Source organism: Budorcas taxicolor, chromosome 1, assembly GCF_023091745.1.
Source record: "Budorcas taxicolor isolate Tak-1 chromosome 1, Takin1.1, whole genome shotgun sequence".
In the NCBI taxonomy this organism is placed as follows: Eukaryota; Metazoa; Chordata; class Mammalia; order Artiodactyla; family Bovidae; genus Budorcas; species Budorcas taxicolor.
In genome coordinates this window covers 138,452,219-138,477,675 of record NC_068910.1, presented here as the reverse complement: position 1 = coordinate 138,477,675, position 25,457 = coordinate 138,452,219, and the positions used below count along the sequence as shown (strand labels likewise).

General features: G+C 39.5%; 1 protein-coding gene across 1 annotated transcript in view; it reads right to left on the bottom strand.

The window, feature by feature from the left end:
- The window catches only part of ATP13A4 (ATPase 13A4), a 125,142-nt gene that overhangs the window by 42,326 nt on the left and 57,359 nt on the right, over window positions 1–25,457 (bottom strand). The window contains exons 6-13 of the mRNA XM_052639535.1: window positions 24,134–24,203; window positions 21,969–22,103; window positions 17,320–17,389; window positions 13,782–13,916; window positions 10,995–11,165; window positions 10,083–10,240; window positions 9,159–9,347; window positions 5,739–5,800 (exon numbers count right to left, since the gene is read on the bottom strand). Coding sequence (XP_052495495.1) covers window positions 5,739–5,800; window positions 9,159–9,347; window positions 10,083–10,240; window positions 10,995–11,165; window positions 13,782–13,916; window positions 17,320–17,389; window positions 21,969–22,103; window positions 24,134–24,203 — 990 coding nt within the window. The remainder of the gene's footprint in view (window positions 1–5,738; window positions 5,801–9,158; window positions 9,348–10,082; window positions 10,241–10,994; window positions 11,166–13,781; window positions 13,917–17,319; window positions 17,390–21,968; window positions 22,104–24,133; window positions 24,204–25,457) is intronic.

The window sequence follows — 25,457 nt, the reverse complement described above, 5'->3', positions numbered from 1 at the left end:
CATATCTGATGTTTGGTCCACGGCAGACAGTTGACAAATTTAAGAGTAAATAAATGAATGAGTTGGTTACTGGAGATTTGAAAGACCATAATGTTAAATAAATGAACAATTTTTTTTTTTTATGAACAATTTTTAAAACATTTAAAAAAGGACACTGCATTTTCCTCTTCTACCCCAGCATCTAGGGTCTATATTGCAGGCATCATTTCCATCACTTCCTATACAAGTGGCCTCATTTAAAAATTTACCAAGACACAACTCAAATGTCACATGCAGGGTTCTTTCACTAATTCAGAACTGAAGTTACCAAATTTGGCCTTGGGCCTATGAAAGGGTCTCCTCTTATTGGTCAGGCCCTTCTTACACGTGCTGCACAGTAAGCGGTTTACAAAGCAGTCTATCCTACTTGGAGAACCCTGAGTAGCAGAAGGTGCTTCCCAGATTGAGGCCAGATCTGTTTCTTGGAACCAGCCAGAATCTACTTGCCCATCCTCCTCCATGTATCCACTTCTTTCAGGTTTGTGGGCAGCTTGGTTGCACACGCTGTATTACTCCCTTCCTCTGGGATTCCACAGGAACCTCTAGCTGTGCCTTCAATATACAGTTTCTAGACCTCTGAACTTCCTATTAACTCTTTCTTGGAAGAGTTGGTATTTTTCACTTTTTGTCATAGTTTGTCTTAAAATTTGGTCTTCAGGATCAGACTATTATTTCTCATGATATGGACACTGTGTTTCCCTTGGTTGCTCTAGCCTTTTGTTCCTGAAAGCAGGTTCGGCAGAATATTAACTCATAACCTAAGCCATTTTTCTTCCTGGCTTCCTCATTCAAGCCTCCTTAAGAGCTCAAAAACCTCTTGACTGATTACTGACCTTGTTGATGGTGGTATCTATTATTATATCCTGAAAGTTCAAGTACCTCAGCGGTTACAATGTGTCCCTGGTATTTTAGTAAACAACTAAAAGGAACCAATCACCATCAGGGATTAAAACAGGTTCTCAAGCTCACACTGTGCAGCAAATAGATCAGGAAAAAAGAATCTTATTTTTAACACGGCACAAAAACTGTCTTCCATATTAATTCTGAATAGATAGTTCTATATTTCTGAGGATTGGGCCAGACTCTGATTTGTACAACAAATAAGTAGAATTCTCTGTCATCCTTGTCCTCCTATAGTCAGGTAGATTTCCAATGGTTTTGAAGTACCTGGCACATTGAAGTACCTGGCACTCTTTGGAAAAGATAAGAATTATTACAAAATGACCTTACATTTTACAATAATATATTTAATAGCTTTAATCAAGTGCTGACATCTTACTTAGAACTCAATCTGTTTTCTCTTATTCTACTAATTAAATCTGTCATTTTTAAAAAAAAACTAATTGCTCTCTTAGTCACTTGCAGCCAACTTTGGGCATTTGGAGAAAGGAAGGGACTGGGAAAGAGAGTGACAGGCTGAATTAATCCATCAATAATCTAAATATTATATCAATTAGTTTTATTAAATTTGACAAGTCACTTTTAGAAACAGAAAGCTTTAAAAATTTTGTGACTAAGATGATGTTAATTCAATAAGCAGAAGAGCATTCAAAAGGCAGAACATACTTGGTTCATTTTAGATAAACAAACATTTATGGTGCATCTACTGTGTATGCCAGCTATAGAGCTATATGACACTAGGGACAAATTTAATAAATAAGAAAAAGTGCTCTCTAAATCCTCACATATTTGAATAAATGCATATACTTTTTATAGAAGCTGAAACAGAAAAAATACTAATAAAACTGGCTATATATCCAAACTTACCTTTGAAAGAAAAAAAAAAAAAAAACTAGAAACTTTACCACTTACAACAGCCTTCTTCTATAGACTAAAATGGCTAAAAGCACCAGAATCAACTTTTTAACCCAGGAAATGAACTTGTATCTTAATAGTATATTAATATGGAAATGTATTCAGTTCAGCTCAGTTGCTCAGTCATTTCCGACTCTTTGCGACCCCACGAATCGCAGCACACCAGGCCTCCCTGTCCATCACCAACTCCCGGAGTTCACTCAGACCAGCATCCATCGAGTCAGTGATGCCATCCAGCCATCTCATCCTCTGTCGTCGCCTTCTCCTCCTGCCCCCAATCCCTCCCAGCATCAGAGTCTTTTCCAATGAGTCAACTCTTCGCATGAGGTGGCCAAAGTACTGGAGTTTCAGCTTTAGCATCATTCCTTCCAAGGAAATATCAGGGCTGATCTCCTTCAGAATGGACTGGTTGGATCTCCTTGCAGTCCAAGGGACTCTCAACAGTCTTCTCCAACACCACAGTTCAAAAGCATCAATTCTTCGGCACTCAGCCTTCTTCACAGTCCAACTCTCACATCCATACATGACCACTGGAAAAACCATAGCCTTGACTAGACAGACCTTAGTCGGCAAAGTAATGTCTCTGCTTTTGAATATACTATCTAGGTTGGTCATAACTTTTCTTCCAAGGAGTAAGTGTCTTTTAATTTCATGGCTGCAATCACCATCTGCAGTGTTTTTGGAGGCCAAGAAAATAAAGTCTGACACTGTTTCCACTGTTTCCCCATCTATTTCCCATGAAGTGATGGGACTGGATGCCATGATCTTCGATTTCTGAATGTTGAGCTTTAAGCCAACTTTTTCACTCTCTTCTTTCACTTTCATCAAGAGGCTTTTTAGTTCCTCTTCACTCTCTGCCATAAGGGTGCTGTCATCTGCATAACTGAGGTTATTGATATTTCTCCCGGCAATCTTGATTCCAGCTTGTGTTTCTTCCAGTCCAATGTTTCTCATGATGTACTCTGCATAGAAGTTAATAAGCAGGGTGACAATATACAGCCTTGACGTACTCCTTTTCCTATTTGGAACCAGTCTGTTGTTCCATGTCCAGTTCTAACTGTTGCTTCCTGACTTGCATACAGATTTCTCAAGAGGCAGGTCAGGTGGTCTGGGAATCCCATCTCTTTCAGAATTTTCCACAGTTTCTTGTGATCCACGCAGTCAAAGGCTTTGACATAGTCAATAAAGCAGAAATAGACGTTTTTCTGGAACTCTCTTGCTTTTTCCATGATCCAACAGATGTTGGCAATTTGATCTCTGGTTCCTCTGCCTTTTCTAAAACCAGCTTGAACATCAGGAAGTTCATGGTTCACCTATTGCTGAAGCCTGGCTTGGAGAATTTTGAGCATTACTTTACTAGCATGTGAGATCAGTGCAATTGTGCAGTAGTTTGAGCATTCTTTGGCATTGCCTTTCTTTGGGACTGGAGTGAAAACTGACTTTTTCCAGTCCTGTGGCCACTGCTGAGTTTTCCAAATTTCCTGGCATATTGAGTGCAGCACTTTCACAGCATCATCTTTCAGGATTTGAAATAGCTCAACTGGAATTCCATCACCTCCACTAGCTTTGTTCGTAGTGATGCTTTCTAAGGCCCACTTGACTTCACATTCCAGCATGTCTGGCTGTAGATGAGTGATCACACCATCGTGATTATCCGGGTCGTGAAGATCTTTTTTGTACAGTTCTTTTGTGTATTCTTGCCACCTCTTCTTAATATCTTCTGCTTCTGTTAGGTCCCTACCATTTCTGTCCTTTATCGAGCCCATCTTTGCATGAAATCTTCCCTTGGTATCTCTAAGTTTCTTGAAGTGATCTCTAGTCTTTCCTATTCTGTTCTTTTCCTCTATTTCTTTGCATTGATTGCTGAAGAAGGCTTTCTTATCTCTTCTTGCTATTCTCTGGAACTCTGCATTCAGATGCTTATATCTTTCCTTTTCTCCTCTGCTTTTCACCTCTCTTCTTTTCACAGCTATTTGTAAGGCCTCCCCAGACAGCCATTTTGCTTTTTTGCATTTCTTTTCCATCGGGATGGTCTTGATCCCTGTCTCCTGTACAATGTCATGAACCTCATTCTATAGTTCATCAGGCACTCTATCTATCAGAGCTAGGCCCTTAAATCTGTTTCTCACTTCCACTGTATAATCATAAGGAATTTGATTTAGGTCATACCTGAATTGTCTAGTGGTTTTCCCTACTTTCTTCAATTTCAGTCTGAATTTGGTGATAAGGAGTTCATGATCTGAGCCACAGTCAGCTCCTGGTCTTGTTCTTGTTGACTGTATAGAGCTTCTCCATCTTTGGCTGCAAAGAATATAATCAATCTGATTTCGGTGTTGACCATCTGGTGATGTCCATGTGTAGAGTCTTCTCTTGTGTTGTTGGAAGAGGGTGTTTGCTATGACCAGTGCATTTTCTTGGCAAAACTCTGTTAGCCTTTGCCCTGCTTCATTCCGCATTCCAAGGCCAAATTTGCCTGTTACTCCAGGTGTTTCTTGACTTCCTACTTTTGCATTCCAGTCCCCTATAATGAAAAGGACATCTTTTTGGGGTGTTAGTTCTAAAAGGTCTTATAGGTCTTCATAGAACCGTTCAACTTCAGCTTCTTCAGCATTACTGGTTGGGGCATAGACTTGGATAACTGTGATATTGAATGGTTTGCCTTGGAAACAAACAGAGATCATTCTGTCGTTTTTGAGACTGCATCCAAGTACTGCATTTCGGACTCTTTTGTTGACCGTGATGGCTACTCCATTTCTTCTGAGGGATTCCTGCCCGCGGTAGTAGATATAATGGTCATCTGAGTTAAATTCACCCATTCCAGTTCATTTAAAATATGTTATGGATAAGTCACTTGCATTCGCATAATGCAGAAGAATGTATAACAAGTATGTATAAAATGCTTTGTGACTTCCATTGCAAGTATGAGAGGGAAACATTCTCATTAAAAACACAAAACCTGAAATCAACTATTGTTGCTGTTGAGTTGCTGTCATGTCTGACTCTTTGTGACCCCATGGACTATATAGTCTGCCAGGGTTCTCTCTCCTTGGGATTTTCCAGGCAAGAATACTGGAGTGGGTTGCCATTTCCTTCTCCAAGGGATTTTCCTGACCCAAGGATGGAAGCTGGGTCTCTTGCATTGCAGGCAGATTCTTTACCATCTGAGCCAAGAAATCAACTATACCTCCATTTAAAAATAAGCAAACAAACTCAAAACCTGAATTTGTCAAATGTTCATGTTCAGATCAGACTGGAAGTTGTAGTGGGAAGAAAAAGGAGGCTGTGAAACAAACTCAAACGAGAGAGCCCCAGGAGAGGGACAGGCAATAAATCTTTACTACCTTGAGTTGAAAACTGTCAAAATGGAATCCTTTCTGGCCAGAAATAGAGGAGTTTCCAGGAGCCAGAACTAGAATATAAAGGAAAATGAAGTACACTAGCTGTGGTTCCACAGATACTGCTTGTACTGAAATTCAGTGTCTGCAAGTCAGGGCCACGTTCCTCCTAGCACATGGAAGGGCTTCAGCTTGTGCTATGAACTTTAACTCCTTGAAGGACAGTGTCCAGGTATTGCCCAAATGATATACACTGGCCTCTGACTAATACGCCGACAGCCAATCACACGTTAGCAAGATGAATGCAGAGTCAAAACGTGCCCTTCATTTCCTGGGTTCTGTGAGAATCCTGGGGCTGGGACAGGGGTGGAGGGAGGCTGCACATTTTAGTGAGTCTGGAAATAGTGAAGAAGAGAAATTAAAAGAAGTTTGGCCATCACTCTGGCAATCACTGCTTACCAAAGCCAGTGCCAGAACCTCTTCTTTATTAGTGTTCAGGATAAAGCTGGGAAACAGGAAATGATAACGCATTTGGTCCCGAGTACTTACCCGTTCCCATCACAAGGCATGACTCCCCAGAGATCCAAGCCATCCCTTGTTAAGGTGCCTGTCTAAACAGAAACAACAGCTCACTTTACTCTGAAGATTCAGCAGCCCATAGTGACACCAGTAAGCTATGCTTTAACAGGGAAATGTATGTCACAAACCCATGATCAAGATCAGCACTTTGAGGAATGACACGATCAGATGGGTATCTGGAGTCCTGGGTGGAAGCTTTGATGAACTCATACCAGTTGTGGGACAAACTGGCTCTTAATCTCTTTGAACTTCAGTGTTCTCAGAGATAAAGGAAAGAAAACAGTTGCTGCCTACATATTTCAGAGGCCTGTTTTGAGAATTTAATGAAAGACTGAATGGATGGGAGAGGCATTGGTAAGTCTGCTCTGAGAGCTAAAATGTGTGTCCACTGACATAGACAACAGACTTGTGGTTGCCAGTGGGGAGGTGAGGTGAGGGGGATGGACTGGCAGCTTGGGATTAGCAGATGCAAATTATTATATATAGGATGGATAAACAGAAGGCCCTACGGTATAGCACAGGGAACTATATTCAGTGCCCTCTGAGAAACCATAATGGAAAAGAATATGAAAAAAATATATTTGTATAACTCAGTCACTTTTCTGTACAGCAGAAATTAAACACAGCATTGTAAATCAACTATACTTCAATAACTTTAAAAAAAAATGGGTGAGTCCCAGCTTTTATAGCAGAAGTTAAAAGTATGTCATCAGAAATAATAGAAGTATAATTTTTCACTGTTCTAAAGAAATAGTTTGCTATTTTGACATCTATTTGTTAAAAAGGTGTTTGTTGGTTTTTCTCTTAGTGCAGTATAGTGATGAAGAGTTTGGGCTGGCTTAAAACACAGGCTGTGTGACCTGGGCCAATTATTTAGCCCCCTAAACATCAGAGTCCTTATCTGTAATGTGGTCATAATCATATAGGGTTGTTGCAAAGATTAAATGAGATAATATAGTGTTGAATGTAATGTCTGTAAAGAGTAAAAGCTGAGAATAATGAAAATTGTTCACAATTGTTACTTTTTATTCAAATTCATATCACAATTATCTTTCCCACCCCTGTTTCCCTTTCCAAGCTCAAGGATAATATGATCCTAGAAACAGAACATCTTTCTGTGTGATGCTAGCTTGATCACAAATTAACATTGACATGGTGGCATGAACCATATTAACCTTCTGTTCCTCATAAATCTCTTTGATATTCCAGTAATTATAAAATACAGCTCTGATCCCAGTAAGTTTCTGCTATCCCAGACCTTCCCAGCACTGTTTAATGGGTATGGAGTTTCAGTTGAGGAAGAGAGAATAAGTTCTGGAGATGGATAGTGATGATGGCTGCATAGCAACATGAAAGCACTTAAAGCCCCTTAAAAATGGTTAGCATGGTAAATTTTATGTTATAAATCTTTTGCCACAATAAAAAATAAGTAAATGGAAGGAAACAATAAAAAAGAAGAACACACTTTCAATGAACGTCTCCCCACTATCTAAAACACACATAAAAATTTCTTAGCCAGATATTCCAGGTCTACCACACCCTTTCCCATCACTAAGGTTCTGCTCTGATCAAAGTCATTCTGTTCTCTCCTGACTCCATGCCCACATTCACATGACTATAATGTCTGCAAATTGTTTATCTTTAAAAATTTTTTGTATATATTATGACATTTGACATGCAAAAGGACTTTCTCTTTTTCAATTTATTTTTAATTGCCAAGACAGTGGTTTACATTACATTATAAATAACATTATATAAGTTTTGCCAACATTATATTTCTATTTCAGTATGCTGCTACTGCTAAGTCACTGCAATCATGTCCAACTCTGTACAACCCCAGAGATGGCAGCCCACCAGGCTCCCCCGTCCCTAGGATTCTCCAGGCAAGAACACTGGAGTGAGTTGCCATTTCCTTCTCCAATGCAGGAAAGTGAAAAGTGAAAGTGAAGTTGCTCAGTCGTGTTCGACTTTTAGTGACCCATGGACTGCAGCCCACCAGGCTCCTCCATCCATGGGATTTTCCAGGCAAGAGTACTGGAGTGGAGTGCCATTGCCTTCTCCGTTTTCAGTATGCTCACCACCAAAATTTTAATTTAGGAAACCCTTCTGATGGAGAGACTGCCTCCTTGGAGCTAGCCAGTTGTTAGAAATAGCCAGAGTCTCAGCCAAGAACATGCCTTTGATATGCAAACTAACCAGTCAGGAGTCATATCTTCCCTATCTGGCCACACTCCCCTGGAAACTTCACCCCAAGGCCAGCTACTAGACAACTAGATATCAATCCTATAGACCAAAACCCATCAAAATCATTCCAAATAGCTAGTTGTCATCTATGTACCCTGCCCTGTCTTGTCTTTCCTGCGGAAACTCCTTTATAAAGGCCATAACCTGAGCACTCCCCTCAATCTTCCTTTCCTTCCTGATCAAAATCTGGCATTCCTTCTCTGGCCCTGCCTGGTAGGACACACCTCTTCTGTCGGGGAACTGTAACATTAAATGCATTTTTCAATGGCATTTTCTGCCAACAGGCACTTAGTCACCTTTATAAATTAAGACACGGGTGCAAAACAGCCCTTCATATCCATCTTACCCTCTTATAGCTCCCACCTTCATACCAGCATGTGTATACACATGAAAAGAATATATTCAGGAGAAGGCAGAATAAGAGGCTGGTTGGGAGTAACTGGTATGGGATCAAGGATTATTTTAAGCAATTTACTGCAGATGGAAAACTATAGAAAAGAAAGATTTCCTGGGGATTTATTTTAACCTAGTCTCATAGTAAGAGACAGCTAGATAAACATTTTCTTTTTTATTCGTTAAGTCAATGAATATTTATTGAACACTGACTATACGCCAGGCAATAAACCTAACATTAGGGATTCAGTAGTAACCATAGTTGCTGCTACTGCTGCTGCTAAGTATCTTCAGTCGTGTCTGACTCTGTGAGGCCCCATAGACGGCAGCCCACTAGGCTCCTCCATCCCTGGGATTCTCCAGGCAAGAATACTGGAGTGGGTTGCCATTTCCTTCTCCAACGCATGAAAGTGAAAAGTGAAAGTGAAGTGTAAAAGCTTTAAATTTTGTATGATGGTTTTGACTATAGAGGGACAGAATGCTATTTTAATTCATTGTGATTCATAGAATATTGGAGCTGGAAGAACCCTAAAAGATTCACCTACTCAGCTCCTACTTTCCCTTCTCTAAACCCTAGAATCTGAGATCAAGAGATGTATCTGTCCTAGATGACATATCCAATCAGAGACTAAATGAAATCAGGTACCCAGTACCCACATCCAAGGTTTCCTGCCTCACAAGAATGTAAAGCACCTATGCATGATGACAGTGATGATAAAAACGGCGCTGAGGGTGATGATGAAACATACATACCTTGTCAAAGCAGACCAGGTTTAATTGTCCACATACGTTGATCCTCTGGGGGCTAATGCAGAAGATGCTTCTCTTCTTCAGCCTCCTCTGGGCATACATAATGCCTGTGGTCAGAGCAGCAGGCAGAGCGGGAGGAACTGCAATTGTGATGACGTCAAGGGCTTTCTTCACTACCTCCCCGGGAGTTTCCTGGGAGGACAAAGTTAGCTATTACAGAGAAATCAATTATGAACACTTTAATGTGTATGACTTTTCCCCTCCTCTTTATTTTCTATTTTGGTACAGATTTCTAGAAATCATATGAGCTGGCCAAATGTGGTTTAAAGAGAATGAACATGTTTATTGGCTCTCTCTATATTTTGCCAAAGTGTAATGAAAAAGTCTGTAACAATTCATACTGCTACCAGCGGAGAACAATGTGCCAGTGTGCCACAACCTTATCAACCCTGGTTTTTATTTAAAATTCCTCATTTAACAGCTATAAAATACATTATTGGAATAAACATATTCTCACATTGAAGATGAAAAATAGAGTAAGGCAAAATCCAAGAGTAGAGGCATGTTCAGTTCAGTTCAGTTCAGTTTAGTCGCTCAGTCGTGTCCGACTCTTTGCGACCCCATGACTCAGAGCACACCAGGCCTCCCTCCCATCACCAACTCCTAGAGTTCACTCAGACTCACGTTCATCGAGTCAGTGATTCTCTATAAACACAGTGTTTTATTCCACTAGATCCGATGGCTGTTATCGAGCTTGGTGATCAACTGCTTATACTGGGGATCTGGGAATATGTAGGCAGGTTTCAGCATTTGGCTTTGTTTTCCCAGGTTTGAAAACCACCCCTTAGATTAAGGTCAACAGGAGAATAAGAGACACTATATAAATGAGCGTACATGCGCTGTAGTAAAAGAACAAAAGCAGCTTACCCCACTGAGCACATAGATGCACAAAGTATAGACCATCCCAATGGTGGCTGTCCCTACGAGGCACAGGAGGAACCTGATGGCGTCTCTGTAGAGCTTAAAATTCATCGGCTTGGGGTAGAGAATGGACCTCACGAGGTCTCCCTTTGCAGTGTTGAATCCTGAAGCAGTAAACACACACCTCACACTCTCAGGATGACAAGTCCTTCTGCTAGTGCTCTTCTAATCTTCAACAGGGCCATTGTTTCCTCTAGAGAAACTTAAACAGTGCTTAAGCCCAAACACAATCAAAGGATGATTGGCAAAGTACCTAAATGCTAGAAAGAATATATCCTAGCTCTTTCAGAGCCTGTTCCTCTCTGGCTTTCCTTCCTTATATTTCTAATTTCAGTGCATCCCAGAGATAGTAACGGAGAAGGCAATGGCACCCCACTCCAGTACTCTTGCCTGGAAAATCCTATGAACGAAGGAGCCTGGTAGGCTGCAGTCCATGGGGTCGCTAAGAGTCGGATACGACTGAGCGACTTCCCTTTCACTTTTCACCTTCATGCATTGGAGAAGGAAATGGCAACCCACTCCAGTGTTCTTGCCTGGAGAATCCCAGAGACGGGGGAGCCTGGTGAGCTGCCGTCTATGGGGTCACACAGAGTCAGACACGACTGAAGCGACTTAGCAGCAGCAGCAGCAGGAAATAGTTTATAAATTACAAAGCACGTGAATAATACTTATTGTCACCAGTGTTATTGTTTTATTGAAAGGTATATGCCATAGTTAAATTCACATTTTAAATATCTTTACTACTTATATGGGGTTTGTCATCTAAAGACTGCTCCTTACCTAATTCATTTAAGGCACTAGATAAATGGAGTGAAAATATTTCATGAAAATAATAAAATGCAGGAGATGCTAACTAACCTGTCTGCAGTACCACTGCTTTCACGGTGCTGGAGCAGGCCCCCTTGGCCTGGATAACCTCCGTTCCACAGAAGAGGACATGCCGCTTGTACTCCCCTTCACTCTGTGTTTTCCAGGGCACTGAGCCATCCATCTTAGGTAATGGGGTTTTAGTGACTGGAATACTTTCTCCTACAGAAAACAAGCGTCTCAGTTTGTGAGGTGGGAGACCTTCATTCATTTAAATCATGCATTCACCAACCCATCACATGCCAGGCATTTTTTTGTGAGCTTCTCTCGTAGCAGGAACCTTTGGTATGGACGATATAAGGAGAAAGATAGTTCTTGTGTTCAAGAAGTTTGTAGTCCAGAGAGGGAGACAGCCATTAAAAAAATGAAGTATAATGTCATGTTAGAAATACTCTAAGACTTATAAAATCAGACAGGGATGCTGAAATAGATTGGAAACAACCATTTAGGGAATAGCAAGTTGTGCAGTCTAGAATGCAGGATCTGGGGAATAAGAGGTCATGAGAGCTATGTAGGAGCCAGAGCTTGGAGAGCCCTGCGTGCACACACTTGAGTGTTTAAATCCCTTTCATTAGGCACTGGTGGCCGGAGAGAAATAGGGAGGTATTTCGTTGTTCGATTCAGGAGAGTACCATCACATTTACATACAAGAGAGTGTATTCTCTCTTCAATACAGGGAATGAATTGGAAGACTGATGAGGCTACAGGCTCATACAGTCGGGAAACCATTGCAAGGGTCCCAGTTGAAGAGGACAAGGTCTGAACTGTGGCAGCTGACAGTAGGAGTAGGAAAGAACTGGTTTTGAGAAATAAAAAAGTGAGCAGCTGCCAAATTTGGGGAGATTTTTATATTGGTAGATCATAGCGACAGAGGAATTTTAAGTGGCTTCCTGGTTTCTGACTTGAAAGAGTGAGCAGAGGGTGGGTATTAATCATGAACATAAAGATTGTTGGAATCCTTATAGGAGGAAGGAGGAACTGCCTTTTGGTCTCTGAGTTAAAGGTGACTTGTGGAAGGACCACGGTGAGTCGCTTTGTAGGTAGTTAATTTATTTGGGTCCTGAGCTCACGGGAGAGGTCTTGACTGGAGATATTTAGTCACAGTTCATCACCCTGTAGACAATGATTACAATTATGGGAAGAGACAAGATTATTTAGGGATCACATGAAAGATGAAAAAAGAAAAAATCAAAGAACCCTGAACAGCTTCAGAAATCGAAGAGGTGGAGGAAATGGAGCCGCACAGGACACTGGAGTATTATTCAGAAAGAGACAGTGCTATCTGGGAAGGTTAGAGAGACATGTTTTCAGAAAGAAGTGGTCAGAATAGTCAAATGCCGCAGGTTGGCTAAAAAGATGAGAAATTTAAAGAATCCATTGGATTCGCCAATTGAGACTTTAGCGACTTTCGCCAGAGTACTGGGAAGGACAGATTTCAGTGGATTGAAGTGCTAATACATGGTGGTGAATGAATTGTGAAAGTAAATAATAGGGCCTGTTCTGAGAAAGCTCATTAAAATCCTCTACCTCCATTCATAGAAAGGATAATATAAAGTCAGGGATATGTCTCAGTATACTAGAGCTGCTTTCATTAGCAAAATGATATTTGGTATTGTAAGTGTCCCAGCACAAAGGGGTTTTTATCAAATCTATGGATTACTTGGGGAAAGAAACCTGACCTGTCACATCGTTTTTGTTTTTGTTTTTTCGTTAAGTTCACACAGGAGGGGAATCTGCGCTGCCGTCTGCATTTCATGCCTTCCTGGTCTGCCAGGAAAAGTGGTTTGATTTGGACTTTAATGGGAATCACAGGACATCAATACGTTTACAGCCTCCAGTTCCATCTCTGAAAAAGTGTTTGTGATTCTTACAGAAAGGCTATAACATCTCCTCCTAAGTGCACATGTGAGTTAGAACTTAAAGCACTGTGACCTTTAGCAAGACCTTCTCTCTGAACCTCAGCTCCCATATCCCTGATATGACATCTCTCCCAGCTCCAGCATGCAATTGAAAAATTAAATCCAGGGACTTCCTTGGTGGTTCAGTGGTTAAGAATCCACTTTATAATGCAGGTGATGCGGGTACAATCACTGGTTGGGGAATTAAAGTTCCATATGCCTGGGGCAACTAAGCCCATGTGTCACAAAGATCCAGCATGACCCAACAAAACGTTCCATGAGCCGCAACTAAGACCCAGTGAAGCCAAATAAATAAATATTTATTTATTTAAAACTATAATAAATAACAATGAAAAGTAAAAATGAAACACAATTATTCAAAAATATCCAGTGTGCATTTTCAAAGTAGCAGCTTTGGCAAATCCTGCATCAACTACTTTTCAACATTTTCAAACCAAGCTAGAAAGAGCTTGAACTTGACCTGGGGCAGGAAGGGTGTTTCAGGATGTCATTAACGGTTTTCAAACCATCTGTGTTTATCTGAAGATACATTTTATAGAAAAACACTAAACATAAAAGCCACAAGTGATTCTGAAACATCAAATGATCTTTAAATTTTTTTAAATCTTTAAAATGACAGGATTGTAATAATCTTTTTTGCAGGAAAGAAATGCTAAACACTCAAAAAGTTGGGACTGTTATTAAACCTAGCATATAGAAATCAGCTTTAATTTGAACTCTCAGGTCTGTCCGGTGCAGGACTATTAGTGAGATTTGTGAGAGTAGGAGGGTCCCATAGCAGCCGCAGGCTCTGCCATTATCATTCAGGAGAAACCTGGGAGAGCCAGCAGAGGCTGTATGTGAGGCGATAGAACTGTACCTGTCAGCATGCCTTCATTCACCACGCAGCTGCCATCAACCAGAATGGCATCACATGGCATGTGCACTTTGCTCCCCATCAGAATTAATAGATCTCCAGGTACCAGGAAGCGTGATTCTAGCTCCTGGACTCCAGCTGAAAGCGTGAGGAAACAAAGTTGAGTCAGGTTTTTTCCCACAAAAACACAGTACAACATCTACCTAAATTGGAAATCAATGAAAAAGCAACCAAAGCATATATGACAAGGAAGCAATTCCACAACATTGACTCTAAATCTGCAAACAATAAGAAAAAAAGGTAATAAATTATGTTACATAAAATGCAGACCTTTGTGTGACAATAAAAAAATAGAGAAAAAACTAATGACAAATTCAGAGAACATGTTTGAAACTTACGTTGCAGACGAAAGATTAATATTCCTAATTAAAAGAGAGTTTGAGAAAAAAAGATGCAAAGCAAATGACTGTATAGCAAAATTGCTGGATATGTTACCATATAATTCACATGCAAACAGACACACATATGTACTACAAGGGGCATGGTGTTTGAAAAGACATTTATTCTTACTCATAGTAAGAAAATGGAAAAATATATCCATCCTTTCTGCCTTCTGTCCTTCTTTCTGACCTTCCTTTATTTCTTACCTTCCTTATTCAGTCCCAAAGCCCCAAAGCTACAAGCAGTTAAGCAAGATAGACATCATGCAGGGGGCTGGGTAAAGTGCGGATAGGGGTAGCAGTAGAACATTCCACATGGTGGAGCCTTAACTGGACGAGTGGGTGCTTACGTGGCTGGGTGCAGAGTGTCAGAGCCCAAGGAGGGAGACAAGATCTCCATAGTGGCAGTGGTCTGGTTTGAGATATTGGAGTCCAGCCAGGGTGAGAAAGGCAGGATTGATACTATAAGTTGATATAATGAGGCTGAAGAGAGACAGGTTTCTCACTGAAGAAACGAAGTTATAAGAAACAGAAATAAAATCAGAATGAACTTTGTGGTACTGGACTGGAATTGGAAATGATAGTGTAAATGGAGGATTTTCAATAGACAGACAGTAAAATAACATAGATGTGCATGTGTGTATATATAAGAATATATACAAATATATTTGCTTGCCTTTTTCTATATGTAGTTTCTCTAATTCTGTTCTCTGAGAGGGGTTGTGAGCAGTAAAAACCCAGTAATGAAAGGGAATGTAAAAGGCTCTACACTGAGAACTATAAGACATGACTGAGAGAAATCAAAGAAGATTAAATGGAGAGATAGCATGTCCACAGGTCACAAGACCCAAACGTGTTAACATACCAATTTTTCACCAATTGATCTACAGATTCAACACAACCCCAGTCAAATTTTCAGCATTTTTTTTGGTAGAAATCGACAAGCTGATTCTAAGAACCATATGGAAATGCAAAGAGCCCTATATTGCCAAAACAACTCTGAAAGAGAACAAAGTTGGAGGACTAATATTATTCTATTTTAAGACTTATATAGTCACATTATGTGGAATTAATATAAAGACAGGTAAATATTAGAATAGGATGAATAGGTTAAGGAGTCCAGATAGATCCATTCAAGTACAGGAAACTGATTTTTGACAAAAGTGCAAAGACAATTAAGTGAAGAAAGGATTGCCCTTTCAATATATGGTATTAGGACATTTTGGATATCTGTTTACAAAAAAATGAAAGTGAAAGTGAAGTTGCTCAGTCGTGTCTGACTCTTTGCGACCCCATGGATTGTAGCCCACCAGGCTCCTCCGTCCATGGGATTCTCCAGGCAAGAATACTGGAGTTGGTTGCCATTTACTTTCAGGGGATCTTCCCAACCCAGGGATCAAACCCAGGTCTCCCGCATTGTGGGCAGACACTTTAACCTCTGAGCCAGAACTTCAATCCTAAAGAAAACCCTCAAAATAAAGTAGAGACCTAAATTTAAATCTTAAGACTATAATACCTCTAGAAGACAAAGTGGAAAATCTTGATGATCTCAAATTAGGCCAAGATGTCTTAGATGACACAAAAACGTGATCCACAAAAGAAAAAATCAGCAAACTAGACTTTAACAAAAGTAAAAAATACATCTACCCTTTTAAGATACTATGAAGGGAATGAGAAGATAAGTTACAGACTGAGATAAAATATTTGCAAATTATATCTGTAAAAAGTCTTGCATTCAGAATATAGAAAGAACGCTCACAATTTAATAATGAGAAAATAATCTAATAAAAAGATTTGAATGGACACTTCACCAAAGATATAAAAGTAGCAAATGAAAATGTGCTCGATGCCATCAGTCATTGAAAGAAAGTGAAAGTGAGGTCGCTCAGTCATTCTCGACTTTTTGCAACCCCGTGGACTGTAGCCCACCAGGCTCCTCTGTCCATGGGATTCTCCAGGCAAGAATACTGGAGTGGGTTGCCATTTCCTTCTCCGAGGGATCTTCCCAACCCAGGGATTGAACCCAGGTCTCCCACATTGCAGGCAGACACTTTAACCTCTGAGTCACCAGGGAAGCCCTCCATTAGTCATTAGGAAAATGCAAATTAAAACAACAATGAGATACTACCACTCGCCTATTTAAATGATTAAAAGGAAAAAGACTGACCATACTGAGCAGTGGCAAGAAAGGGAAGAAACTAGAACTCTTACACACTGCTGGTGGGAATGCACAATGGCACAACCACTTCTGAAAACAGTTTTGCAGTTTCTTTAAAAGTTAAATATGTATTTTTCATATGATTCAGTCATTCTACAGTCAGGTATTTTCCCATAAGAAATGAAAATGCATGTCCATAGAAAGAATTGAATCCAAACATTCAAGTAGAATTATTTGTAATAGTCCCAAAGTGGAAATAACTCAAATTTCCATCAACAACTAAATCCATTCACTAACTGGTCTACCTGGACAATGGAATCCACTTATAAATAAGAATAAGCTATTGATGTTCTTAACAAAATGGATGAACTTCACAATTATTATAAACTTTGTTCTCTGCAAAATTAAACCCAAGATATACTTTAAAAGTTGATGATGGAAAGGAAAGCCTGGCATGCTGTAGTTTGTGGGGTTGCAAAGAGTCAGACACGACTGAACGCCTGAACTGAACTGATACTTTAAAAGGCAAAAATGCATACAGTGCAGTACCATTTATAAAATATCCTGAACATGCAAAGTGGTTGCCTGAGGATGGGGATGCACAGTAAGAAGTTGAGAGGGAAGATTACAAACAGGCACGAGGCAGCTTTTAGAGGTGATGGACAGTCATTATCTTTATTGTGGTGATAGTTCATGGGTAGGTACAATGTCTAAACCTACAAAATTGTACAATTTAAATATTAATATGTTCAGTGTATGGTATGTCAATTTTACTTCACATTTTTTAAGTGAGAAAAAATGTAAAGTTCCTCAGCCCTTTAAGTAATTGCACAGCAAAACAGACATATGAAGAGGAGAGTAGTAGAAACAATCAGAAATAAAAATTTAAATCCCTTTCTGATTTCATATGGACAACACATAGATCTAAAATGAAGTGACTTACCATTTTTCCCACATATAGAGACTGTAATGTTATTATGTGCTTCAACTAAACGGTGGAGCTTTACAGATTGCTGAAAAAGAAGAACAGACAATAGAAAAAAAAAAGCCTTTTCTATTTTAGGATAGGCCCTAGATAATAGCCAGTAGAGTCTCAACCTTCTTTAGAGATGGAGCCAACTGAACGTACTCTTTATAAACAAGACGGAGTAGCCTGCTACTCAACTGAAAAAGCATCCAACTTGTGGTTGTCTTCATCCAGTGATAAGAAGCATGTGTTGCTTAGTAGAAAGAAATTTCCCAGCATGCTCTGTCCACTCAAAAGAACTTTGATCATTCAAGATTTATGTTTATACCTAAATAGCTTCAAGAACCAAGCATTATTTCAGCTTTGGGTCATCTTACATCAGAGTTTCTAATTTAACTTCATAAAGAGTTTAATGGTTCCTGTTCTTTCCTCATAGAATTTTATATACTTTAATATATAAGATCTATGGGACATTGACAGTGAAAAAATAAGAGCAGACAAAAAAAGTAATATAATTATATTTGATTTCACATTTATTAGGAAACTATTGTGTGAAAGACCTTTTACATGGTTCTGGGGATTAAAAAGTCCCAATCATTTGGTCTTTTCATTTTCTTTTTTCTGATTTTGTTATTTAAGACATTCCTTCAATCTCCTAGCTTCAAATCATTTACAGATTTGATTAATAGGTCCTAAGAATAGTCAACAGAATAATATAAGGTGAAAAAGTTTTCTGCTATTAATCTATTATTTTATTTATTTATGCAGTCATTCCACATTTATTGAGTAATCTTTATGCTAAGAGATAGCAGTAGAATGGTCAACAAAGCAGAAATGATTCTTACCATCAAGAAATTTACAACCTACTGGGTAAATACATTTAATCAAATAATCACGCACATAAATATATCATTATGATCAACAATAAAATGGAAAAAGTAAAGTATTTTTAGAGCATATATAGCTAATGAACCAATAGAAATCTTAGTGACATTGAAATAAATAGGTTTTTGAACTATGAGTTTCAAATTCAAAAGAGATATTTGGACTGGAAATATATACATAAATTTGAAAGTCATTAGCATATGCTTTCAGAATTCATTAGTATATACAATATAAGAATAGTGAAGACTCAGTTGTATTCTCATGAAAAGACCATCAAGACATCATTATTAATAATAGCAATAAAGCTAGGTAGAAAATAACATAATTATGCTCCCTCTTACATAGGAAAGAAAAATAAAATATATGTATATTTCAAAAAAATTTTGGAAGAAAGCACAAGAAGTTAATAAAAGAGGTTGCACAAGTGGAGGGATGGAGGAAGAGGAAGACTTTAAGTGGGTAAACATTTTCACATTGTTTTGGTTTTTAGACATCCATGTTTTGAAAAGCCAGGTTGAGGGGGTTGAACTATGAAAAGAGACTTCCCTGGTGGTCTAGTGATTCAGACTCCTCAGTTTCACTGCAGGAGGCACAGGTTCAATCCCTGGTCAAGGAAGTTCCTCATCGTGAAAGGAGCAGCCAAAAAGGAAAAAGAAAAAGAGGTGGGGGTGGAGGGGTTGGGGGGAGAATGGAGGAACATCTAGAGAAGTGGAGAGTGTGTTGTCAGTGAAGCCAAAGGGAAAGTAGTTAACATAGTCAAATGCAACTGAGAGGTTTAGTGAAATCTACAGTTCGGAAAAAGTATTCACTGTAGGAAAGGAATCATAAAATCTGCAAACTAATAACCAGCCACCCAATAAAAACTAATGAGGGACATGAATACAGTTCACAGCAAAAGAAAAACAAATAGCTTAAAACAAGAAAAAAAGTTCAACTCTCAATGGAAAACATGCAATTAAAGTTAAAGAATTCTGTTTTCACTTATAGTGGCAAAAATGAGGAAAACACTCATCTACTCTTGGGGGAATATTAGTATTACTTGTTTAAGAGACATTTGACAATGTCTACTAAAATAGTATACAGTTTATGATTAAGTAGTTCTAGTTTCAAATATAGAAAATTCATATCTCCTTATCAATACAGATACATTATACACACACTTACATGTGATATAAATTACACTTACTTGTGATTTATACATATTTGTAAACACACATATACATTGATGTGTGAAAACATATGTGCAAATATCCTCAGTGTATCAGTGTTTTACCAGCAAAAGACTAAGAACAATCTAAATATCCATCAATATGACTGTCTTTAAAATTATGATACATTTAGAGAAAGCATATTTGTGCAGATATGGAAAGATATTTAAGATACATTAGGTGAAAGATATTTAAGATATATTAGGTGAAAATCGCAACTGTGTAACAGTATATACAGCATATTTCCATTCGCACAAAACAAATTAATGTAGATGTGTTTAACTGTGCTGCTGCTGCTGCTGCTGCTAAGTCACTTCAGTCGTGTCCGACTCTGTGCGACCCCAGAGACAGCAGCCCACCAGGCTCCCCCGTCCCTGGGATTCTCCAGGCAAAAACGCTGTAGTGGGTTGCCATTTCCTTCTCCAATGCATGAAAGTGAAAAGTGAAAGTAAAGTTGCTCAGTCGTGTCCGACTCTTCGCGACCCATGGACTGCAGCCCACCAGGCTCCTCCATCCATGGGATTTTCCAGGCAAGAGTACTAGAGTGAGTTGCCATTGCCTTCTCCCTTAACTGTGCTAAAAGTATGTAAAGCATCTGGTCCCAGTGAATGCCTCTTAAAAGGAGACCCAAACACTGAAAGAAGGAGGAGTATTTACTCCTCATTTACAGTTTTGTCCTTGTGAATTTTTTTATTATATCCATATGTTATTCTTTCTATTAAGAAACACCAACACCACCTAATTTAAAGAAAAGAATTGTCCTTTAATTTTAAAGTTATTTTAGGATTACAGTGATGACCTTAACAATAGTTGTTTGAATGGAATCACAAGAGAGGAAGCCAGCTCAGTATGGGTGAGACATGAGAGGGAGATGAGTAAATGAAGAAAGAAGCAAAATGAGCTCAGTAAGTTTTGCTTCAAAGGGAGAAAAGAGGCAGAGTCATAGCTGAAGTTTAAGGCATGGTAAAAAAAAAAAGGGGGGGGGCGGATTTTTTTCATTTGTTTCTTTTTCTATTTTTAAGTTGGGAAATACTTGAACATGTTTAAATGCTGATGGAGAAACATGAGCTTGTTTAAATGCTGATGTGAAAGCTCTTAAGGAGGGGGAGCCAGAAGCAGTCGTTCACTGACCACATATACAGGCTGAGAAGGTAGCACAGAATGCTATAAAGCACGGGCAGAGGACTTCCCTGGTGGTTCAGTGGCCAAGACTCTGAGCTCCCAATACAAGGGGCCTGGGCTCAATCCTTGCTTGGGAAACTAGATCCCACATGCAGCAACTAAGAGTTCCCAAGACCTGGTGCAATCAAATAAATAAAAATAAATACAAAAAAAAAATTAGAAGAAGAAGGCAGGCCAATGGCATTTCCTCACATGTAAGAGAGATCAAGGCAGGAGGAAGGTGGAGACAAAAATCATCTGGTTGTTGGAGAACGGGGAACGGAGCAAATTCCTGTCTTATGGTTTCCATCTTTGTGAAAAAAGCAATGAAACAGACTATTAGCTGAGTTAGAGGAAAGGTAGAATGTGAATAGTTAGGCATCTTAGAAACTCGAATGAAGGTTTGGTCTGAAACTTCAATTTCAGAGAATTGGAGAGCATGTTGACTAGAGATATATAGAAAGCTTGCATCAGATTTATAACACAATCAACCAACCTATACTGTGTAATACTTTTTTCCAACAGCACCTGGATCCCCTGGTATAGGTATAAGGAAAACCAAGAGTTAGATTGGGGTGTTGACAAGTGAGTGCCAACTCAACGTAAAGAGTAGAGATACTAAACATTCCCTGGTGGCGACGGTTTAGTCACTAAGTCATGTCCACCTCTTTGAGACCCCATGGACTGTAGCCCACCAGGCTGCTCCTGCCCATGGGATTTCCCAGGCAAGAGTACTGGAGCTGGTTGCCGTTTCCTTCTCAGGGGATCTTCCTGACCCAGCCCAGTGTCCTGCACTCCAGGCACTCTTTACTGACTAAGCCACAGAAGTCTCTATTAGACATTAAAGACTCCTCTACCTCCACCACCTTTAAGATTCATCAGTATTCTCCACATATTTTTCACTTATTTTTATATACATATTCTAGTAAAAATAAACTAAACAGAGGGGAAAAATAAGTTGAAAGGTTAGGGATTGAGATGTGAAGGAATAGAAAGAACTAGTACTTGTTGAATATCAGCAATTGTGCTAGATATTTACAAATGTGGTCTCATTTGTTATGGGGTGAGCAGTGACTTCTTCCAGGTGGCTCAGCAGTTAAGTATCTGCCTGCAGGGCAGGACACCTGGGTTTGATCCCTGGGTTGGGAATATCCCCTGTAGAAAGGAATGGCAACCTACTCCAGTATTCTTGCCTGGAAAATCCCATGGATCAGGAGCCTGGTGGGCTACAGTCCATGGGGTCACAAAACAGTCAGACACGACTGAGCACACGCATGGTGGGCAATGACTATTTCCCCATTGTACTCTTTTCTAACAAAATTTCAACAAAGTCAGAATTCTTCCCTTTTGAGACTTAGTGGTTAAACTCACCTCTCTGAGATCATATACAGTCAAAGCGATGGAAATGATGGACATGATTATGATGGCAAAAGCATACTCCTTATAGTCTTCACTAAACCACAGACAGACACTGAAGAGTTGAAATACATAAAATGGATTTAAAACCTATTGGCAGACATAAAAACAGGAAGACAAAGGAGATATTTAGGCTTTACACTTGGCTATTCATTGGCTTTTTTGTTATCATAATCATTTCCATGACACAAATCATCCTATAAAATATTCTTATTTTATTTATGCAGCAATTACCATGTGCTAGATACTACACTAAGCAACTTGACCTGAATTTACTCATTTAATTCCCATAATTATCTCATTAAAACAGAAGTCATTACTTATCTCCATGGTAAAGATGAAGAAACTGACCTTAGATATTGAGAAACTGCCCAAAGTCACAGAGAAGCAAGTATCATAGACCAGGACCTGAACCCAGACAATCTGGCCCCAGAACAATTTACTTTTAATCACCACTGCTGCTGCTGCTGCTGCTAAGTCACTTCAGTCGTGTCCAACTCTGTGCGACCCCATAGACGGCAGCCCACCAGGCTCTGCCATCCCTGGGATTCTCCAGGAAAGAACACTGGAGTGGGTTGCCATTTCCTTCTCCAATGCATGAAAGTGAAAAGTGAAAGTGAAGTGGCTCAGTCGTGTCCGACCCTCAGCAACCCCATGGACTGTAGCCCACCAGGCTCCTCCATCCATGGGAATTTCCAGGCAAGAGTACTCAAGGGGGGTGCCACTGCCTTCTCCGTTAATCACCACTGGACCTTATTAACTTACAAAGGATCATCGAATGTTTCCTCATGTTGACCATGACAACTGTCCTTTGAGGAGTACATAATATCATGGCTTCCCAGGTGGCTCAGTGGTAAAGAATCTGCCTGCAATGCAGGAGACCCAGGTTCGATCCCTGGGTCAGGAAGATCCCCTGGAGAAGGAAATGGCAACCCACTCCAGTGTTTTTGCCTGGAGAATTCCATGGACAGAAGAGCCTTGAGGGCTACGGTTCATAGGGGTTGCACAGAGTTGGACACGACTGAGTAACTAACACACTGTATGTCTATCACGTGTATGTAGTAGTAGAATCATGTCCAGTTTACATTTACTGGCCTTCAGAAGACTGAAGTAGTAGGTCAGGTTTACAAAGTTTAAATTCTTTCTAGTTTACTGTCCTTCTCTATGACAAACATTGTCATATCTAAAGCCTTTCAAGTACTTTATTGTATGAGTTGAAGACTAAACTTTCTCATAAATAGAGAGGCAAGCTGAAGGGATAATCTGTAGCTGAGCATCTAGAACACTATGGGAGAAAGTAGAGATTTAACTCCAATAGTCGTAATCCTGCTCGGGTTAAAAACATTTTGTGCCTTTACTCAAATTCCTTCTAGTTGATTTTCATCTTTCTAAAACAGAAATCGTAATCTTTGCCTCTGGCTAGGGAATAAGCACAGAGAAACTTTTCTTATCGGTTTTTTCTGCTCTCATTCATGCCTTAGAGCTTGCTAAAAATTATTGAGAAAGAAGCTGGGGTTTAGTAAGCCTGTTTTAAGGCAACGAGGAGCAGAGGTCATGTGCCGGAGAGGATCCAGAGTATAGCTGCACAGTTACAGTGTCAATAATCACTGTAAAATGAAGAAGAAGCCCAGGGATAGAGTCAAAGAGAAAAAATTCAAGGAAGTAAATGATGGTCAAATCTTTCTTTCCCTCCCCCACACACACTGAGATCAATAGAACTAATAAGGCTGAACAAACGCTTTTCCCTTACAATTTTAGGTGCTGAGGTAATTGTGTATGTTGTCCATAAGAAAGGGATTGAGTTGGTTAAGTTTTAATTATTATTACAGTGTCACAAAGATGAGACAGAAGATAAAAGCAAAGGATTCAAAAGGAAACATAGAATGAAAATCCTATGTTCACTGAGTCATTAAAGGGTAAGTAGACACGTGACCATCCTATCTTATGCTATAACAGGCAATGTGTATGTAAAAATGGACCCCAAGAAAGAGTAGGGATGTGAATATGCTTACCATTCTTTTAAGATAGTCCAAATTATGGTTACCATTGACAAATAGCATTCTTGATCATTTGACTAGAACCAAACTTTTCTAGCCAGCACCAAGAGAAAATAACGATACCTCCTTGATGAGCAGCTTCCAAATGGGTGTGATTTCAACATCGATAGTATTTGGCCCACATATTAACCTCCTGTGGGGAGAGATCACAGATCACTCAGTCACTACTAAATAAAAATGAACGATTTCTCATCCATTCATAAAAAGGTCTGGTCCATGTTCACTTTCTCACTTGTCAGATCGATATAAGCCTCTCTTGTAACATAATACCTCCATCTTTCTCAGAATAACTGGAGAAAGGGAGGGTTTCCAGGTGCAAAACCAATAAACATGATCCTATTACATTTACTGAACTAGACTCTTCATGAAGTTAAAATTTTTTCCTGATGGTAATTTGGATATTTAGTTTTAGTCATTGTTCTATTCAGTTTCATGATTGGCACCCTCTCAACTCTGTCTCTCCCCAACTCTGGCTCCATGGATGTGAGACGGGGGTTCATTACAAGAGAACAGTTTTACTGATAAGAAATACCATGCCTGCTTCCCTCCTGCTATTCAGTTTTGGGAAGCTGCAGAATTTATTTTAGTGTGAGTGAAAAGATGTTGAGTTCTCAAAAATAGTTGCACAGATACACAGCCCTTTAATTGAAAACTCAGAGATGTGTTTCCTTGATTCTACAGAACAATGACTCTCTGTGAGTATTTTGCTGTTAAGAACACTAAAACACTTTATCTGTGGCTTCTATGTAAATGCTCAGATCAAAGAACTTAACAGAATGTATTACAGCAGTGCTTCCCAAATGTAATGTTCACATAGATAACCTTGTGGTCTTGTTAATGGCAAGATTCTGATTCAGTAAGGGTGAGATTTGGTCTGAGATTCTGCATTTCTAACAAGCATCCAACTGAGGGTGATACTGTATGTAGACTGTGGGTCTATGCAAAGTGCCACCAAGGCTCCACTCTAAAATGGTCAGGAGGGAAATGCATGGATCATAGTGACTTAGGACTAGCAAGGTGTGTATAGAGTTCTCCTTCCCCCCTTTTAACAATTAGGAAACTGAAACCCAGAAAGGAGAAGCTATGTGCTTAAAGCACACAGGAAATTAGTAACAGGCTCTTGACATTCAACACAATGCCCTTCCCAAACATCACTTCTATGCCCAGTAGCTGATATGGAACTGTAGAAGAGCTACAAGTCTTGAGTGATATTCTTCTACTACTCTATAATTATTATTTTGCTACATTATATAATACATATCTCCTGATTAGTCAAAACTGGTTCAACCTTATTATAGTAACATTGAGAAGCATCGTGCAGAGTAGAAAGATAACTAAACCTATAGTCAAAGATGTAATTCTTCCTCTGTCACTTCCATCTGTGTGA